General features: G+C 39.8%; 1 protein-coding gene across 8 annotated transcripts in view; it reads left to right on the top strand.

The window, feature by feature from the left end:
* LRCH3 (leucine rich repeats and calponin homology domain containing 3) overlaps positions 1–20,522 on the top strand; it is a 120,514-nt gene extending 99,992 nt beyond the window's left edge. For 3 of the 8 annotated variants that reach the window (XM_034659885.1, XM_034659907.1, XM_034659894.1), the window contains 5 exons: positions 2,626–2,674; positions 3,178–3,285; positions 4,817–4,935; positions 5,769–5,906; positions 20,082–20,522. In XM_034659885.1, the coding sequence (XP_034515776.1) occupies positions 2,626–2,674; positions 3,178–3,285; positions 4,817–4,935; positions 5,769–5,906; positions 20,082–20,195 (528 nt within the window). In that variant the 3' untranslated portion in view covers positions 20,196–20,522. Of the gene's footprint in view, positions 1–2,625; positions 2,675–3,177; positions 3,286–4,816; positions 4,936–5,768; positions 5,907–20,081 lie in introns of those variants that run through there. The other 5 variants (XM_034659901.1, XM_034659909.1, XM_034659916.1 and 2 more) reach the window with 2 other exon arrangements.
* Positions 20,523–20,545: the final 23 nt, after the last annotated feature.

The raw sequence follows: 20,545 nt of genomic DNA, 5'->3' as shown, positions 1-20,545 counted from the left end.
TTCTGAAGATAATTCTCTTCTATGTTGACCCTTTATTAGCTTTTCTCTCAGCTAGGCTTTTTATTTGAATGACAGAATAGGAAATTGAGGGATTATTCTCAAAATTCTCTCAAGGAAGATGTATAATTAGTATAGGAGATGTCTAGGAGAGAAGCTATGTCATTATACTCAGTGGATACCTTAGGGCATTGGGGCGTATTCTCTCAGAATCATAGCTGAAAAAGTCCAAATCTGGATGTGCCAACCACTGTATGGTAAGTCTGACTTTCTGTCTGTCAAGACCTGCTGCAGTGTAAATGATTAGTTTGAAAAGACTATATTTTTTATATCCCAGTTACTTTACAGCAGGTAAAGTATTTATATATATTTAGGCATGGATTTATTTCTTTTATCCCTTAACCAGACAAATGAAAGTCGAGTTCCTGTCGATTTCTATTTTTTGCTCCAGTTCTCCAAGAGTTCTCAAATATAGTTCATGGCCACACTGATTCTGAATGATTTGAACTAATTATCTTCATATCCTAGAAAACAAGTCACTTAGATTTCTAGTTTCAATAAAAATACATTTTAAAAATCATCATTCTACAAGTTGCCTCTATTCTGGCTTTTTCATTACATCCAACTGTGTGTTATCTTTTGGTGTTTCTAGAGGTGGACAGCATTTGCTGCCACTCAGTGGAATTTGTTCCAGCTGTTTCTCCCCATCTAATAGCATTGCCTATTAACTTTATTGTTTTTTGCATATTAAATTTCTAGTCTAACTCCCCTTCGGTCTTTTAATTTAAAAAATATACATATTGTTCCTCTGTATCTGAAGTAATCTCTACTGTTTATGTTTGTTTTCCTGTTGGTACCATTGGTCCTTGACCAGGTCTCTATTTAACTAACTAGCTTTCTCCTTCCTATCTCCTACTCCTTGAAAATAAGGATACTCTTATTTCCTTGTAAAGATATCCTTTTGCCTCATTTCCCTGTTCGTCCTTTCTGTTAGTTCTTGTTGCTCTTATTTTAAATTTGTTATTTAAATTTTGGTTTCTTCTCAACATCCTAAAGTTATTTTATTCACATCTATAAACTTGATGAATGTATCTTTTTTCACTACTGAAGATATAATACATTGCTTCACTCAACAGCTCAGCTTATTGTTTAGATCTTAATTCTCAACCTAAGAGTATCAAACCAAGGAATTGTTACCACAAAATTGTGTTCCAGATCAGTCCAAGAATCTTAGCAACAGCATGGTTTCTGCTTATGTATGTATGTATGAATGCTAGCAGTTAAAATTCCATCTTCATTAATTTCACCTGCCCACCTCCCAACTAGAGATGAGATAAAAGATTTCTGAAAATATTAAAATGAAACCGGAGAAAAGACCATGGGAGCAGATGTATGTACCTATGTGTTTTAAAATTATTCTGTTAATGGGATGCCTGGGTGGCTCAGTCTGTTACGCTTCTGCCTTTGGCTCAGGTCATGATCTCAGGGTCCTGGGATCGAGTCCCACATCGGGCTCCTTGCTCAGCGGGGAGCCTGCTTCTCCCTCTGCCTGCCACTCTCCCTGCTTATGCTCTTTCTCTCCTATCTCAAATAAATAAATCTTAAAAAAAAACATTCTGTCAGTTAAAAAATGTATCTTAGTTATATCATAAAGTTATGTTTAATTTATTAATTCTAGACGTCAAGGCCTGGAAAATTGTTACTCTAGCTTTTCTTGTCCCCTTCCAAGTCTTCAATATTGTTAGCGCATCCAACCAACACTTGTTTTTAAATTAGGTTAATTACATTTCTCTTTTTTATGGTAAACTCAATACATGTTGAGCTAGCTCTTCCTCCTTTTTGTAGTTCCCTTTTTGGTCAAGAGGTAAAAACATCTTGGACTCCTATGCTAGCCTGAAAATACAGCTATCCATCATCTTTAAACACCTTATTTCCTAACTGAAATGAAGAGACCTGCATCACTTTTTCTTAATACATTAAATTTTACCCTAGAAGGAGAAAAATAATTCAGAAACTATACCAGAAAATGAAATTTTAAAATGAAATTACTCTCCCCTGTACATTTCCCAATAAAATTTTCTGCCCTAGGATGATCATTTTTCATAGTCCTAGGAAAGACCTATTAGACTATCTTTAGAGAGTGCATTACATGCACCTTGTATCCTGTAGAAGTAAATGAAAAGTTTGGCCTTAAAGAAATGTACAAAATTAATCCTTACACCAAATTCTGATTTCTAGACTTAATTTTGAAGGAAAGTTGAATGATTTTCTTCTTTTATCCCAGGTAATCATAAATGNAAAATGAAATTTTAAAATGAAATTACTCTCCCCTGTACATTTCCCAATAAAATTTTCTGCCCTAGAATGATCATTTTTCATAGTCCTAGGAAAGACCTATTAGACTATCTTTAGAGAGTGCATTACATGCACCTTGTATCCTGTAGAAGTAAATGAAAAGTTTGGCCTTAAAGAAATGTACAAAATTAATCCTTACACCAAATTCTGATTTCTAGACTTAATTTTGAAGGAAAGTTGAATGATTTTCTTCTTTTATCCCAGGTAATCATAAATGTGGAAAGTACCCTTTCTTTAATAATAATAATTGATACAATCTCTGTTTCTCCGCAGAATGATGACAGATCTAATGCTGTAACAAGTTCACCTACAACAGAAACAGGTAATAGACACAAAGGTATAATTAACCACATCAAGAATAATTCTTTACTGGGACTTTCTCGATAAATTACTTCTTAGCTAGCTGTGGCTTCCTTTTCTGAGAGGAGAAACCAGACCCCAAATTGATAACTTCCTGCACATTTTCCATTTTTTAATTCAGCTGGTTGTTCGACTACTCAGACATTTGATATGAACATGCGAGCGTGAGCTAGCAGGGCTGTAGGGCCATAGAGAATCTGTTCAATATAGTAACATTCATTCTGCCTTTATTGATACAGCAAAAATAGCATGACAGTTAAAGATACATACAAGCAGCCTTCCTGATTTCAAGGGTACTTTTCTGTACCAGAGTTTGTATTAATAAAATTATCATCTTATTTCATTACCAGGTTCAATTTGATCTTTATACCATTTATTGAACTTTTATGACATGTGTGTCTGTTATTATGTTTAATTTTTTTTCCATCTCCTTTAATCTTATTTTGCTTTTCCATGCTGATGTAGTTCATCATTCCCCTGCATATTCTTTTCCTGCTGCTATTCAGAGAAACCAGGCCCAGCGCCCTGAAAGCTTCCTTTTCCGAGCAGCTGTCAGGGCAGAAGCAAATAAAGGTAGGTCACAGTGACTAAAAAGTGGGGGGTACTTTATACAATGACATTAACTGTTATATGCTTTTCAACTTCTACCCTGAGACGTCACTTTGACAAAAGCTTTCAACTTTGCATTTGTCTGTGATCTCACTAACATTAAAGCAGGAGAATCTTGTTTAAATTTAACTAGTTTTTTAATACCACCCAAAAGAGGTTATAGGTTTGAACAAATAAAATAGTCTTTCAGGGCTTTCGGGAATGTTCCTCTTCCTGTAATGAGCTCTTTTTCAGATTTTTCTGTAGTAAAAGCTGTTTTATATGTTCTTAAAAAAAATGAGTCAGTAATTCTTTTTTTTTCTTTAACATTTTATTTATTTTTTGAGAGAGACAGACAGATGACGAGCAGGGGGAGGGGCTGAGGGAGAGGGACAAGCAGACTCCCTGCTCAGTGGGGAGCCTGAAATGGGACTCAATCCCAGGACCCAGAGATCATGATCTGAGCCGAAGGCAGACGCTTAACTGATTGAGCCATCCAGGCGCCCAAGTAATTCTTTTTTTAAAAAAGCTACTCAGTCTAATGTTTTTTAGTTAATATGACATACATCTGCCTGGTCTCCAAAGAAGTTACCTGGAAATAGAAACAAACATTACAAGTCAAAAATAGCGACTTTTAGTGCAACTGATAGATGCCCTGGTAGTGAGGTTTAAAATTGCACCAGAGTTGCACTGCATATGGGATTGTAAATTAGTATGAAAAACTGTTTACGTGTCTAATAATGTTGACATTTGTATATCCTATGACCAGCAGTTTTGCTTTCTGAAATATATAAACACGTATACTAGAAGATACGTACAAAAATATTTATAGCAACATTATTCGTAATAGCCCCAAACAGTGTCCATTAATGATATGGTGGATAAATAATTGTGGCATATCTGTATAATGGGATACCATATAAGCAGTAAAAGTGAACAGATTAATATATGCAATATGGATAAATACAGATAAATCTTATAACAGTGTCAGTCAGAAGAAGCCAAGCACAGAAATACACATACATACCGTATAGCTTCATTTATAGAAAGTTCAAAACTAGACAAAAACTAATCTATTGTATTACAAGTCAAGTACATAGTTAAAACCTGTGTCATTAGAAGTAACCTTTAGGTACTGAGGGGCAGGGAGCATGAGAGGGACTTCTGGATATTGGTAATGTGGCATTTATTGACCTGATTGTGTCCATTTTGTAATAATTTATTGAGCTGTTTGCTTATGATTTGCATAATTTTCTGTATGTGTGTTATTTTTTAATAAAAACATTTTTAATCAAACAAAACTAGTTGAACTAAATGGTAATGGACATTTGGTCATTTTTAACACAATTCTCCCTATAATTATGTATATTTGAAACTTTTCATAATAAAAACTTTTTTAAGAGTCCATATATGGGAAGTGCTGTACTTGTGAGGAACCTGTGACCAGGTGGATCTAATAAGTATCTTTCCAGCACGAGCAGTCGCCTTTCTGTCTTACATATTCGTGTTTTTTTAGGTCATGCTTCATCCCTTCTTTCATCTTCTGCACCTACCACTGATTCTGCAGATCCCATAACGAGACCAAACTCAAGACAGAGAGAAGAAGAGCTGGAATTAATAGATCAGCTACGGAAAGTGTGTATATCGCCTTTGAATTACACTTTTGCAGTGTTATTGCTAGAGCCCATAACCCTGCAATCACTTGTTCATTTGGCTTACAATTTTTAATAGAATCAACAAATGCCCATTGTGTACTGTGTTGCCCATTGTGTGATAAGCATAAAAGAGATTTTGCTATTAAGGACATTCTTTTCAGCTTTTACTAGGAAGATGAGATGCGTTTTTCTATAAAGCTCTGTCCCTGGCCCTATGCATTTAAAAAATTTTTTCTGCCTCATGTAAGGAAATCTTGTAAGAGTTAGTAATGTATATGTATGGACACAAGTACATATACATATAACATCACATGTAGTGATTATTTTGTTTTGGAATTGAAAGAGAATCTAGTTCTGTTGTATTTTTTTTTTTTTAAGATTTTATTTATTTATTTGACAGAGATAGAGACAGCCAGCGAGAGAGGGAACACAAGCAGGGGGAGTGGGAGAGGAAGAAGCAGGCTCCCAGCAAAGGAGCCCGATGTGGCTCGATCCCATAATGCCGGGATCACGCCCTGAGCCGAAGGCAGATGCCCAACCGCTGTGCCACCCAGGCGCCCCCTGTTGTATTTTTAATCAGAAAATTGTAAATGAATTTCTCATGTATTTTGCATATACTCTGGCCTGGCTGCCATATGTATGTATTAAAGCTCCTTAAGTTATTGATTTGAGATAGAAGGATAAAATAGGAATTGTGGTACTTATTTGCTTTTTATCTTGATTCCTAATTAAATATATTTCATTGTAACTCCATTATGTCCTCTGTGTCAGCCACTCTTCAGTTAACGTGTTCCACATTTTCCTGTATTTTAGCATATTGAGTACCGGCTGAAAGTATCACTGCCTTGTGATCTTGGAGCAGCTCTAACTGATGGTGTTGTTCTTTGCCATTTGGCCAATCACGTGCGGCCTCGATCTGTCCCGAGCATCCACGTCCCCTCACCAGCTGTAGTAAGTATATCATGCTTAAAAAAACAAACAAACAAAAAAAGAAACTGGCTATTCATTAGACATTTATTATGTACAATGGCAGGCATTATGCAGAATGCTCGGGATACAAATATGAATAGTCCAGTCCCCGTCTTCCCAGGTCTCACTTCTACTACAGAAAAAATCGGCATGGAAACAACGATTAATAACAGTTGTTACAAGAGAGCTATGTAAGAGGTTGCTACAAAAAAGGGACCACTTAACTCTGCCTGAAGAGTTCAGGCAAGCCTGCCCAGAGGAGGTAAAATTTGAACTACTTCTTAAAGTCTGAGTAGGAATTTGCCAGCATAGGGGTGCCTCACTGGCTTAGTCAGTAGAGCATGCAACTCTTGATCCTGGGGTCGTGAGTTCGACCCCCATGTTGGGCATAATGGTATTGAGAAAATTGGACGGCAACGTGCAGAATAAAAAAACTGGACCACTTTCTTACAGCATACATAAAAATAAACTCAAAATGGATGAAAGATCTGAATATGAGACAGGAATCCATCAAAATCCTAGAGGAGAACACAGGCTGCAACCTCTGTGACCTCGGCCACAGCACCTTCTTACTAGACACGGCTCCACAGGCAAGGAAAACAAAAGCAAAAATGAACTCTTGGGACTTCGTCAAGATAGAGGTCACTTTCTAAAAAATAAATAAAATGACTCAGAAGATTATTTATTTATTAATTTTTTAAAAGATTTTATTTATTTATTTGACAGAGAATGAGTGAACAAGAGCATAAACAGGGGGAGTGGTAGGCAGAAGGAGAAGTAGGCTCCCCACTGAGCAGGGATTCCCCATGCAGGATTCGATCCCAGGACCCTGAGATCATGACCTGAGCTGAAGGCAGACGGTTTAACCAACTGAGCCACCCAGGTGTCCCTCAGAAGATTATTTAAAAAAAAAAAAAAAAAGGAATTTGCCAGCATAATAGAAAGGGGGTAAAAGCATCCTAGGCATAATATGCCCAGATTCAAAAAATAGGGACAATCATTGCATAGTCAAGAAATTCTTTTTTTTTTTTTTTTAAGATTTTATTTATTTATTTGACGGAGAGAGAGACAGCCAGTGAGACAGGGAACAGAAGCAGGGGGAGTGGGAGAGGAAGAAGCAGGCTCATAGCAGAGGAGCCTGTTGTGGGGCTCGATCCCAGAACGCCGGGATCACGCCCTGAGCCGAAGGCAGATACTTAACGACTGAGCCACCCAGGCGCCCCAAGAAATTCTTAAATTGTTTAGAATAGATGATGCACAACGTATGGTTACGAATGGTAGGAGATGCAGCTAAAGAGGTAAGCCAAGGGCCATGTGATAAGGACGTTATGTACAATGTCAGGGAGTTAGAAGTTTATCTTAGTGTAGATAATGAAGAAACAGTGAAAGAATTTGAGGGGGTAAATGTGATTATAAGTGCAGTTTAGAGTGTTGAATCTATTTTGAGGGTGGAATTTGACCTGATCTAGTGACCAACCTGGGGTAAAAAAATGAGGGAGAATATGCATTCAGAATGACTGGCAGGTTTTCTTTAGACTGCTGGTCAGATCTAGAAGTCAGTATCAGCATGGTAACCCACAAAAGAAGGAGCAAGTTTGGGGTTGACACACTCTCCTTTTTTTTCCCTTCAAATTTTCATTATAAAAATTTCAAACCTCCAGAAAAGTTGAAAGAATAATCCGAGGAACACTCTTAAAGAATCTACTTAGATCTGACACTTAACTCCTTTCTGCAGTCTTGCTTTGTGTGTGTGTGTGTGTGTGTGTGTGTGTGTGTGTGTGTGTGTGTTTCAATTGTACTATTTAAAAGTTGCAGATAGGGACACCTGGGTGGCTTAGTTGGTTAAATATCTGCTTTTGACTCAGGTCATGACCCCAGGGTCCTGGGATCGAGCCCCGCATCGGGTTCCCTGCTCAGCGGGGAGTCTGCTTCTCCCTCTACCTGCCACTCCCCCTGCTGTGCACTCTGTCTCTCTCTCTGACAAATAAATTAATAAATAATATCTTTAAAAAGATAAAAATAAAAGTTGCAGATAATATAAAACTTTGTCCCCTAAATATTTCAGAGAATTGTCCTAGGCCACCTTGCTCTCTCTGTAGCCTATAGCCAATGTCTGACTGACCTGGGGACTGAGTCCTCCTGCCTTGAGCTGGGAGTGAGGCGTTGATTAACACTACAGTGCTTCCTGGGGGATCAGGCTGAAAGAGGAGTGCATATAGCAAGCCACTAGCGGCCAGCGGGAGTGGGGGTAGAAAGTAAGGGTGGATCCACAGGCTGAAGTGTTACTGGGTAAAGCATCCACAGCATTATTAAGCCATATTCACATTTCCCCAGTTCTAAGAATATCTTTCATAGCTGTGCTCCCTCCTCTTCCCCAACCCACCACACACACACAGACACACACACACACACACACACACACACACAACCAGAATATAACCAAGGTTCCTGAGGATGCTGTTCATTTGTAAGATGCTCAAAACATTGTCTATGGGGCGCCTGGGTGGCGCAGTCATTAAGCGTCTGCCTTTGGCTCAGGGCGTGATCCCAGCGTTCTGGGATCGAGCCCCACATAGGGCTCTTCTGCTGGGAGCCTGCTTCTTCCTCTCCCACTACCCCTGCTTGTGTTCTCTCTCTCACTGGCTGGCTGTCTCTGTCAAATAAATAAATAAAATCTTTTAAAAAAAAAAATTTGTCTAACCTTTCAGGAGGTTTGACCTCATCGCATTTTCCGGTCATTTGCTATTATTTAGCAGGCACTTCCTGTTACAAATTCTTTACTCAAATTGTAGTTGTAGCTAGGCCTATGGATCGCCACTTTTGGACATTCAACTTACTGCCTCTCCAGATACAAATCATCTGTCCCTCCCGAGGACCTTACACTCTTCTAATTATAAAAGCTGCTTTGTTACCGAAGTTGCAAGGGTGGTGATGTGCCCTATCCCCTCTGGCACATCCACAAATAGAGGGCTCTGTTTGCTTCTAAGGGAAATTGGTAGCCACTTTTCATTTAGCGACCTCTGAAAACAGGCCTTCAGTTTTGTGTAGGAGGGGTGGAGAGAAACAGTAGCCTTACCAAAGTCACCTGTGCTCCCAGAGACTGGAAGGACTTGGTCTTGGTCCTAAAGTGGTGATTTAGAGAATAGAAATTGATGTGCTATTTGGCAACACAAGTAAGAAAAGGGCTTATTCATACTTTGCATTCTTCCCCATTTCTGTCAACTGAGTTAAGGGGGAAAAATTGTTTTAATAATTGAAAAAAGGACAAATGTGTCATTTTTCATTTCCAGAGGGAATGCATAGGAAGTAGTGGACAGCTAATATAGAAAGTGGGATTTGAGAGTAAGGGTGACTGAGGTTCTTTACGTTGATTACCGGAAAACAGTGCCTTCCGTGTAAGAATGTAAAATACGTATAAGGAGAAATAAAACTACTTTACAAATACTTAACTGCCTAAAGAAATGAAACATGGAAAAATGGATCTTCTTGTTAGTCAAAGAAATATGGGTATAACAATGAGAGAATTTAAAACTTGCCAGTGAAATCAACAACAAAACTTATAACTCATATTCATGAGCATATATCCAGCGCCAGGCATTCGGCCAGGACAGGAGGTAGAGAGATGAGTTACAAGCAGTCCAGTCTCTCAAGAACATTAATTTCTCTTTTAAAAACCAAAAAACGGGTCAGGGCGCCGGGAAGCGGTAGCCACCTGTACGGGGGAGCGGACAGACCGCGGACCCGCACGCTTGAGACAGCAGACTGAGAACGGGAGCTCCGGGAGCGCACGCGGGACGGCTGGCGGTTGGCGGGCCACCTGCACGGGGGAGCAGGCGGACTCGCGGACGGCACCCGCGAGACAACAGACTTAGAACGCGAGCTCCAGGAGCGCGCGCGCAGGGCGGCTGGCGGGCCACCTGCACCGGGGAGCGGGCGGACCGCGGACCCGCACTCTGGAAACGGCAGACTGAGTCCGTGAGCCGGGAGCGTGCACCACCAAGCATCTCACGGAGCTCCGGAGCTCCGGTGTGCTCACTGGATCGAGGCTGAGACCGGGAGCTCCGGGAGCGTCCGCGGGGCGGCTGGCGGCTGGAGGGCCACCTGCACGGGGGAGCAGGCGGACTCGCGGTCAGCACCCGTGAGACACCAGACTGAGACGGGGAGCTCCGGGAGCCCGCGCGGGGCGGCTGGCGGCTGGCGGGGTTGGAAACACAAAGGACAGAGACGTGCCGGCCCTGGAAGTGAGGGCTGGGACGCCGGGTGTGGGGCGCACAGCCCGGGATGCTGCAGGGTTGAGCAGCACCAACAGAAACAGAGTTAAAGTGGCCAGAACATCAGTGGAGAACGATCCGCGATCCCTCTGTTCTGAGACAGAGGCTGAATTTCAGCCGCTGCTGCTCTCTCAGAAGAGGCATAGCAAACCGCCAGGGAAAGCCGCCAGAGAACAAAAGCCCGGAAATACCGGCTCACAGGGTGCCCATCCCCATCCCCCCTCGCAAGGGACACAGAGACTCTACCCAAACAGGGTTTTCTGAGTACCGGCAGGCAGGCCCCTCCCCCAGAAGGCAGGCTGAAAAATCAAGAAGCCCACAACCCGGAGCGCCTGAGTGGCGCAGTCACCAAGCACCTGTCTTCGGATTAGGGTGTGATCACAACGCTCCGTAAGGAGTCCTTCATCGGGCTTCTCCACCGGGAACCTGCTTCTTCCTCTCCCACTCCTCTGCTTGGGTTCCCTTTCTTGCTGACTGTCTCTCTCTCTCTCAAATAAATAAATAAACTCTTTAAGGAAGAAGCCCACATCCCTAAGATCTCTATAAAACAAGGGCGCACGGCCTGGGTCCCAGTCAACACTTGGGCTCTGGACAACCCTGCAATCTCTCTTCATCAGAATGACGAGAAGGAGAAGTCCCCCCCAGCAAAGAAAAGATAATGAGTCTGTGGCCTCTGCCACAGAATTGGCCTCGGCCACAGAATTAATACATATGGATGTATCCCAATTATCAGAAATGGAATTCAGAGCAACAATGGTCAAGATGATGAGTAAACTTGAAAAAAGCATCAGAGAAAGCGTTGCTGAGAATATAGAATCCCTAAGGGCAGAAATGAGAGCGAATCTGACAGAAATTAAAAACTCAGTGGGCCAAATACAGTCAAAACTAGAGGCTCTGACGGCCAGGGTCACCGAGGCAGAGGAACGCGTTAGCGAATTGGAGGATGGGTTAGTAGAAGAAAAAACGAAAATAGAAGCTGGTCTTAAAAAAATCCACGCCCACGAATGTAGATTACGGGAGATTACTGACTCTATGAAACGATCCAATGTCAGAATCATCGGCATCCCTGAAGGGGTGGAGAAAAACAGAGGTCTAGAAGAGATATTTGAACAAATTGTAGCTGAAAACTTCCCTAATCTAGCAAGGGAAACAAGCATTCGTGTCCAAGAGGCAGAGAGGACCCCATCCAAGCTCAACCAGGACAAACCTACGCCACGGCATGTCATAGTGCAATTCGCAAATATTAGATCCAAGGATACAGTATTGAAAGCGGCCAGGGCAAAGAAATTTCTCACGTACCAAGGCAAAGGTATCAGGATTACGTCAGACCTGTCTACAGAGACCTGGAATGAGAGAAAGGCTTGGGGGGGCATTTTTAAAGCTCTTTCAGAGAAAAACATGCAGCCAAGGATCCTTTATCCAGCAAAGCTGTCATTCAGAATTGATGGAGAAATAAAGACGTTCCAAAATCGCCAATCATTAACCAATTTCGTAACCACGAAACCAGCCCTACAGGAGATATTAAGGGGGGCTCTATAAAGGTAAAAAGGCCCCAAGAGTGATACAGAGCAGCAAGTCACAACCGATACAAAGACTTTAAAGAGAAATGGCATCATTAAAATCATATCTGTCAATAATCTCTATCAATCTAAATGGCTTAAACTCTCCCATAAAACGCCACAGGGTTGCAGATTGGATAAAAAGACATGACCCATCCATTTGCTGTCTACAAGAGACTCATTTTGAACCCAAAGATGCATTCAGACTTAGAGTAAGGGGATGGAGTACCATCTTCCACGCAAATGGACCTCAAAAGAAAGCTGGAGTAGCAATTCTCATATCAGATAGACTGGATTTTAAACTAGAGGCCATAGAGAGAGATACAGAAGGGCACTATATTATTCTTAAAGGAAGTATTCAACAAGTGGATATGACAATTATTAATATATATGCCCCCAACAGGGGAGCAGCAAGATACACAAGCCAACTCTTAACCAAAATAAAGAGACATATAGATAAGAACACAGTAATAGTAGGGGACCTCAACACCCCACTATCAGAAATAGACAGAACACCCTGGCAAAAACTAAGCAAAGAATCAAAGGCTTTGAATGCCATACTCGACGAGTTGGACCTCATAGATATATATAGAACACTACACCCCAGAACCAAAGAATACTCATTCTATTCAAATGCCCATGGAACATTCTCAAGAATAGATCATGCTCTGGGACACAAAACAGGTCTCAGCCAATACCAAAAGATTGAAATTATCCCCTGCATATTCTCAGACCACAACGCTCTGAAATTGGAACTCAACCACAAGGAAAAACCTGGAAGAAACTCAAACACTTGGAGGCTAAGAACCATCCTGCTCAAGAATGACTCGATAAACCAGGAAATCAAAAAACAAATTAAACAATTTATGGAGACCAACGAGAATGAATACACAACGGTCCAAAACCTATGGGATACTGCAAAGGCAGTCCTAAGGGGGAAATACATAGCCATCCAAGCCTCACTCAAAAGAATAGAAAAATCTAAAATGCAGTTTCTATATTCTCACCTCAAGAAACTGGAACAGCAACAGAGGGACAGGCCTAACCCACTGACAAGGAAGGAGTTGACCAAGATTAGAGCAGAAATCAATGAATTAGAGACCAGAACCACAGTAGAGCAGATCAACAGGACTAGAAGCTGGTTCTTTGAGAGAATCCATAAAATTGATAGACCACTGGCAAAACTTGTCCAAAAACAAAGAGAAAGGACTGAGATTATTAAAATTATGACTGAAAAGGGAGAGGTCACGACCAGCACCATTGAAATTGCAAGGATTATTAGAAACTTTTATCAACAGCTATATGCCAAAAAACTAAACAATCTGGAAGAGATGGAGGCCTTCCTGGAAACCTATAAACTACCAAGACTGAAACAGGAAGAAATAGATTTCTTAAATAGGCCAATTAACTATGAAGAAATTGAGTCAGTGATAAACAACCTTCCAAATAATAAAACTCCAGGCCCAGACGGTTTTCCTGGGGAATTCTACCAAACATTCAAAGAAGAAATAATACCTATTCTCCTAAAGCTATTTCAAAAAATAGAAACAGAAGGAAAGCTACCAAACTCATTCTATGAGGCTAATATTACCTTGATCCCCAAACCAGGCAAAGACCCCCTCAAAAAGGAGAATTACAGACCGATTTCTCTAATGAATATGGATGCCAAAATCCTCAACAAGATCCTTGCTAATAGAATCCAACAGTACATTAAAAGGATTATCCATCATGACCAAGTGGGATTCATACCTGGGATGCAAGCATGGTTCAACACTCGCAAATCAATCAATGTGATACATCATATCAACAAGAAAAGACTCAAGAACCATATGATCCTCTCAATTGATGCAGAAAAAGCATTTGACAAAATACAGCATCCTTTCCTGATTAAAACCCTTCAGAGTGTAGGAATAGAGGGTACATTTCTCAATCTCATAAAAGCCATCTATGAAAAGCCTACTGCAAGCATTATTCTCAATGGGGAAAAGCTGGAAGCCTTTCCCTTAAGATCAGGAACACGACAAGGATGCCCACTCTCGCCACTATTATTCAACATAGTACTAGAAGTCCTTGCAACAGCAATCAGAAGACAAAAAGGGATCAAAGGTATCCAAATCGGCAAAGAAGAAGTCAAACTGTCTCTCTTTGCAGATGACATGATACTCTATATGGAAAACCCAAAGGAATCCACTCCCAAACTATTAGAAGTTATAGAACAATTCAGTAAGGTGGCAGGATACAAAATCAATGCCCAGAAATCAGTTGCATTTCTATACACGAATAACGAGACTGAAGAAAGAGAAATTAGGGAATCCATCCCATTTACAATAACACCAAAAACCATGCGTTACCTTGGAATTAACTTAACCAGAGACGTAAAGGACCTATATGCTAGAAACTATAGATCACTTTTGAAAGATATTGAGGAAGACATAAAAAGATGGAAAAATATTCCATGCTCATGGATTGGAAGAATTAACATAGTTAAAATGTCCATACTACCCAGAGCAATCTACACTTTCAATGCTATCCCGATCAAAATACCGAGGACATTTTTCAAAGAACTGGAACAAATAGTCCTTAAATTTGTATGGAACCAGAAAAGGCCCCGAATCTCCAAGGAACTGTTGAAAAGGAAAAACAAAGCTGGGGGCATCACAATGCCGGATTTCGAGCTGTACTACAAAGCTGTGATCACAAAGACAGCATGGTACTGGCACAAAAACAGACACATCGACCAATGGAACAGAATAGAGAACCCAGAAATGGACCCTCGGCTCTTTGGGCAACTAATCTTTGATAAAGCAGGAAAAAACATCCGGTGGAAAAAAGACAGTCTCTTCAATAAATGGTGCTGGGAAAATTGGACAGCTACATGCAAAAGAATGAAACTTGACCACTCTCTCACACCATACACAAAAATAAACTCCAAATGGATGAAAGACCTCAATGTGAGACAGGAATCCATCAAAATTCTAGAGGAGAACATAGGCAACAACTTCTATGACATCGGCCAGAGCAACCTTTTTCACGACACATCTCCAAAGGCAAGAGAAATAAAAGATAAAATGAACTTATGGGACTTTATCAGGATAAAGAGCTTCTGCACAGCCAAGGAAACAGTCAAAAAAACTAAGAGACAGCCCACGGAATGGGAGAATATATTTGCAAAGGACACCACAGATAAAGGACTGGTATCCAAGATCTACAAAGAACTTCTCAAACTCAATACACGAGAAACAAATAAACAAATCATAAAATGGGCAGAAGATATGAACAGACACTTTTCCAATGAAGACATACAAATGGCTAACAGACACATGAAAAAATGTTCAAAATCATTAGCCATCAGGGAAATTCAAATCAAAACCACACTGAGATACCACCTTACGCCAGTTAGAATGGCAAAGATAGACAAGGCAAGAAACAACAATTGTTGGAGAGGATGTGGAGAAAGGGGATCCCTCCTACATTGTTGGTGGGAATGCAAGTTGGTACAGCCACTCTGGAAAACAGTGTGGAGGTCCCTTAAAAAGTTAAAAATTGAACTACCCTATGACCCAGCCATTGCACTACTGGGTGTTTACCCCAAAGATACAGACGTAGTAAAGAGAAGGGCCATATGCACCCCAATGTTCATAGCTGCATTGTCCACAATAGCCAAATCATGGAAGGAGCCGAGATGCCCTTCAACAGATGACTGGATTAAGAAGCTGTGGTCCATATATACAATGGAATATTACTCAGCTATCAGAAAGAACGAATTCTCAACATTTGCTGCAACATGGACGGCACTGGAGGAGATAATGCTAAGTGAAATAAGTCAAGCAGAGAAAGACAATTATCATATGATTTCTCTCATCTATGGAACATAAGAACTAGGATGATCGGTAGGGGAAGAAAGGGATAAAGAAAAGGGGGGTAATCAGAAGGGGGAATGAAACATGAGAGACTATGGACTATGAGAAACAAACTGAAGACTTCAGAGGGGAGGGGGTGGGGGAATGGGATAGACTGGTGATGGGTAGTAAGGAGGGCACGTATTGCATGGTGCACTGGGTGTTATACGCAACTAATGAAGCATCGAACTTTACATCGGAATCCGGGGATGTACTGTATGGTGACTAACATAATATAATAAAAAAATTAAAAAAATAAAAAAAAATAAATAAATAAACCAAAAAACGAAGGCTTTCATGAAATATCTTTGACATTTAAAAGCAAGGAGGCCTGGCTGGCTCAGTCAGTAGAGCATACAATCTTGATCTCGGATTATGAGTTCAAGCCCCACAATGGGTGTAGAGATTAAGAAAAAAAAGGAAAACTCAATTACGCCTACTAAATAAAACTGTTTAAGAGAAGATCTTTTTGATTAATAAATTACATACACAGTTAAGAGAAACATGAATATTAACACTTCCCAAATTATAATATTTGGGGGTAAAAAAGAAATGGACTTTGAGTCAACCAGTTGAAAATTGTTAATTAAGAGGGGGGGAAAAAAAAACCCAGACCAAAAACCCTACTTTCAAATTGTGATAATGATTTATAAATAAGTCAATATTGTGTTAATGGGGTTTCTGTTCCAGCACTTAATTTCAGTATAAATAGTTGCATCTACTTTTCCTTCCTATGCATTGCCTTCCTTTGTATTAGACTATATTGCTTCTCTTATTTTGTTCTTCTGACCATACAGAGAGCTTTGTAACTTACTTTCTTAGCAGAAGTTTTTTTGTGAGGGGAATATAAAGTTAAAACCACATATAAATGAAAAACCATTGCAGTTTCTTTATGGCCGCATTAAAGCATGGTGATTTATTGTAATTCTTTGAAAAGTGGCTAATTACAACTCTGAGTTTATAACTTTAAAAAACACTTTATTGATACATTGTAAGAACCAGGATTTCTTTCCCCCAATTAAAAAAAAAAAAAAAAAAATGACCCCTCATTATAAGGAGAGGTCTTGCGTCCAAGCATTTCAAAAGAAACTCAGAAAGGCATGTGTGTTTGCAAATAAGAGGTTATAATTCATCTTTCTTTGTTATTTTGGGAGGGTCAGTGATGTTTGATAAACTGTTGTTTGGTTTAATAGGCATAGGTGTCATGTAGTACAGTTCACATTCCTAGAAATGTACTAGTGAATCATCAAAAATCATTACAAATATTGTAACAACTCACTGAATGAACCATGTCACCAAGGTAGATGACCTGAAAAACTTCTGAATCATTTCAAATTTCAGAATAGAGGGAAATTGTTTATGTCTTATTCCTTTTGGTATAGATTATGCTCTTGTTGAAATTACTTTGTTCTCCAAAACCTGCATAAGATTTCTTACTCAGATCAGCCTGCACATTAAAGAATTAGAACAGGCTATATGCAGGTCTCCAAAACCATATGTGATGTCATTGAAACTTCTGGAAAAGCTTTTGGGGATATGTTCTATGAGACTTGACTTAAGGCAAAATCCTGAGTCCTTCTGACCTCCAGAGTGATAGGGAGTCTATGGTGTGAGTCCTTTGGGACTAGCCATTCTGTTGGAAACATTTGTAGCCTGGGATCAAGCATTCCCAGCGCTTCTTGGGCTCCACAAACTCCCTCATTTGCATGCGTGTGTATTCTTCTCAAGAACAGATTCACAACTTTCACCAGACTGTAAGGAGTTTGATTCCATTTGTGAAATTCTGTCCTACATTCCTGGAATTTGGATAAATGCTAAAGGAAGAAATGACTGGGGAGAGAGCTGATTGTTCCTCCTTCCTCTTCATCTTCATCAGTCAGAACCCTGCTATCTACAGGGCAAATCTCAAATGACATTTTTCTCTTTTGCTGCCCCCCCATGACCCCACCCCCCCCAGCAAACACAGAGACATCTTTTATGTCGTGGGGTGCTAGTAGCCTTCATGGAGGTAATGTTGAGTTAGTTTCCATGATCATTATCCTGATCCTTTTTTTTCCTGAGATGGTAGTGATTCCTGGACCAGTTTTAACTTAGCAACATGAACTCCATCCTTAGCCTTTCTTTTGCATAGAAACCAAGTTGTTTTTCTACCTATGTGGTCAGACCTATTTCACCTCCCCTCCCGTAGATGTTGGCATCCAAATGGTAGAGTTTCAGAAATTCAGGGGTCCTCTTTTTGTAGAATGAAATGCCCAGTCCCTTTCTTTTGCTAAAGTCCATGGTGCCCTGTTCACACACCCCCAGCCTTCTCTCCCAAACTCAGATCAACATCCTGGTTTGCGTAGCTAAGGTCCCTTGGTAATAAGAGAAGCTTATTACCTATTAAGAGAGTTACACTGTTTCTATGTCCATTTTTACAGGCAGAAAGGGAAACTGGTATAGGGGGAGGGTATTTCTAGCCAATGGAAAAACTCCTAAGTAAAAAGCAGTTGTCTTGTGTTTATTTGCCCAACTTCCCTTAAAGTTAAGCCCTTGTCCTAATAGCTTTCACCACAGTGACTTTTCCTTTATGCCTCAGTTTACCTTATATCTCCCTCTTTAGCCAGGAGTTGAGAAGACCACAGCATCACTTGTCCAGTGAATACCCTGCTCTTTCACATGCAAAAAGTACAAGAGAAGGAGTCCAGGTCCAGTGTGAATTAGCCAGTGTGAACCCCTGTGGTGTTTTTTTTCCTATTAAGTAGATCATGATTCTACCATTTATGTTTCACTCTCTTTAAAAAAACACAACAAAACAACTCTCTTACCTCAGTGATGAAACAATTTGGCAGAGGCAAGAATGGGTACTCCTAGAAACCTAATTCCTATCTTCTTTCTGGACCTTTTTGAAAGTTTTTCATTTTGAAATTTAAAAATTATTATTGGGGGTGCCTGGCTGACTCAGTCAGTGGAGCGTGCAACTCTTGATCTCACGATTGTGAGTTCAGGCCCCACGTTGGGTGTAGAGATTACCTAGAAATAAAATCTTTTAAAAAATTGTTTTTAATTTATTTTCAGTTAAACTTTTTTTTTAAAGATTTGTTTATTTTAGAGAGGGGGGTGGATGAAAGCAGGGCGGGGGGAGGGGCAGAGGGAGAGGGAGAGAGAATCTCAAGCAGACTGCCTTCTGAGTACAGAGCCCGATGCAGGGCTTGATCTCGTGACCCTGTGAGATCATGACCTGAGCCAAAATCAAGAGTCGGCCGCTTAAATCTAATGAGCCACCCAGGCACCACTTTAAAAAAAAATTTTTTTTAATTATTTTCCTTTCATCCCACCTTTTTATTTTTTATAAATAGGTAGCAGGTAGCCCCTGCTACCTTTCTCAGGCCGAGATTATAGTTCCTCAAACACTATTATATGTTTATCTCATTTCCCCTCTTCTCATGATGGAGTATCATATTCCATTTTTGAAGACAACCCAGGTATTCACAAGTGAAACCTTTGTTTTCTGGAGGTGGTACAGTAGGCTTCCATCTGCTTACCTGTGTAAAACTCTAAGGCAGAGTTCGTGCAGACATTTGGCTTCCATACCTAATGCTTAAGCTTACTGTAAACCAGCCGCTGAATTTGAACACTTGAATTTGTTAATCATTCTGGGAAATGGAACTCATATTTCCTCCTTACATTATAACCCATACATAACCCACTAGGTGAAAAACTTTTTCACAACTTTAGGTCATGTGATATAACTGTTGTTCGTAGGAGACCTTTACAGAAAAACGAGCTAGTTTACTAATTAGAAGTTAGGGAAATTTCCTATGGGAAATTTGGACCCTTTGAAAAACAGTTCTTTAATATGATCTTTTAAAATTCCAATGTTTAAAAACATTTCGGAATTACCACTGAGTAGAGACGTGATGCACCTGTAGTATGTTTATGAGCAAAAGCTGTTGATTTTCTTTAAAAATTATCTTCTTTAATAAAGACTGCAAGGAAATAAACTGAAGTGTTGACTGTGATTGTATTTGAATGATAGGGTTGTGGGTAATTTCTTTCCTATCGCTACAAATTTTCTTCAGTGTATTTTTTTTTTAATGGATAAAAAAATTTAAACAACTATCTCTTTAAAATTTCTCTGTATTTTGCACTGTCTTTCAAAAATTAAAGTAAAATGTCTGAAGTAGGGAGTGGCAAACTATGGCCCAAAACCAGCACCTGTTTTTGTAAATAGAGTTTTACTGGAATACCTATTTGCTTCTATATTGTCTGTGGTTGCTTTCAAGCTCTTAGCAGATCACACGTGGCCCTAAAGACTAACATATTTATTATCTAATCCTTTAAGAAGAAGTTTGCTGAACCCGTGTTCTAGAATGTTGAATTTACAAAGCAATTGGCAAGAGTATTTTCAAACTTTGGTAGTAACACCACATTTTCCTTCCTTTGTAGCCTAAATTAACAATGGCAAAATGCAGGCGGAATGTGGAGAATTTCCTAGAAGCTTGCAGAAAAATTGGTGTACCTCAGGTAATAAATTTATCATTTCTTATGTTGCCTAAATAGACTTGGGTATTATTTTTCTAAAGTTTTTCAGAAATGCAAGCATCTAAAATCTTATAGGACTTGCTTTAAACGAAGTTGGTAATTACTAACATGATGTCGTGTTACTAGAGTCAGTATACTTCTGAGCAGTTTTCCTTAATTATTTCCAAGGACCAAGCAAAGAAATAATACACATATAAACTTAAATATATTATAATACTTAAAGTGAGTAATCAAAAATAGTTATTTTGACATCGTCCTAAACATTCCTACTTGCTGTTTGACTGGTATACATCTTCATACATAAGAGGCTGGGCTTCAAAATCAGTGCATCTCAGACTGAGAATGCTTCCATTGGTTTCAGGTTTTTT

Source organism: Ailuropoda melanoleuca, chromosome 1 (assembly GCF_002007445.2).
Source record: "Ailuropoda melanoleuca isolate Jingjing chromosome 1, ASM200744v2, whole genome shotgun sequence".
Classification (NCBI taxonomy): domain Eukaryota; kingdom Metazoa; phylum Chordata; class Mammalia; order Carnivora; family Ursidae; genus Ailuropoda; species Ailuropoda melanoleuca.
The sequence above is the reverse complement of the archived record's forward strand: the minus strand, read 5'-3'. Positions and strand labels throughout refer to the sequence as shown.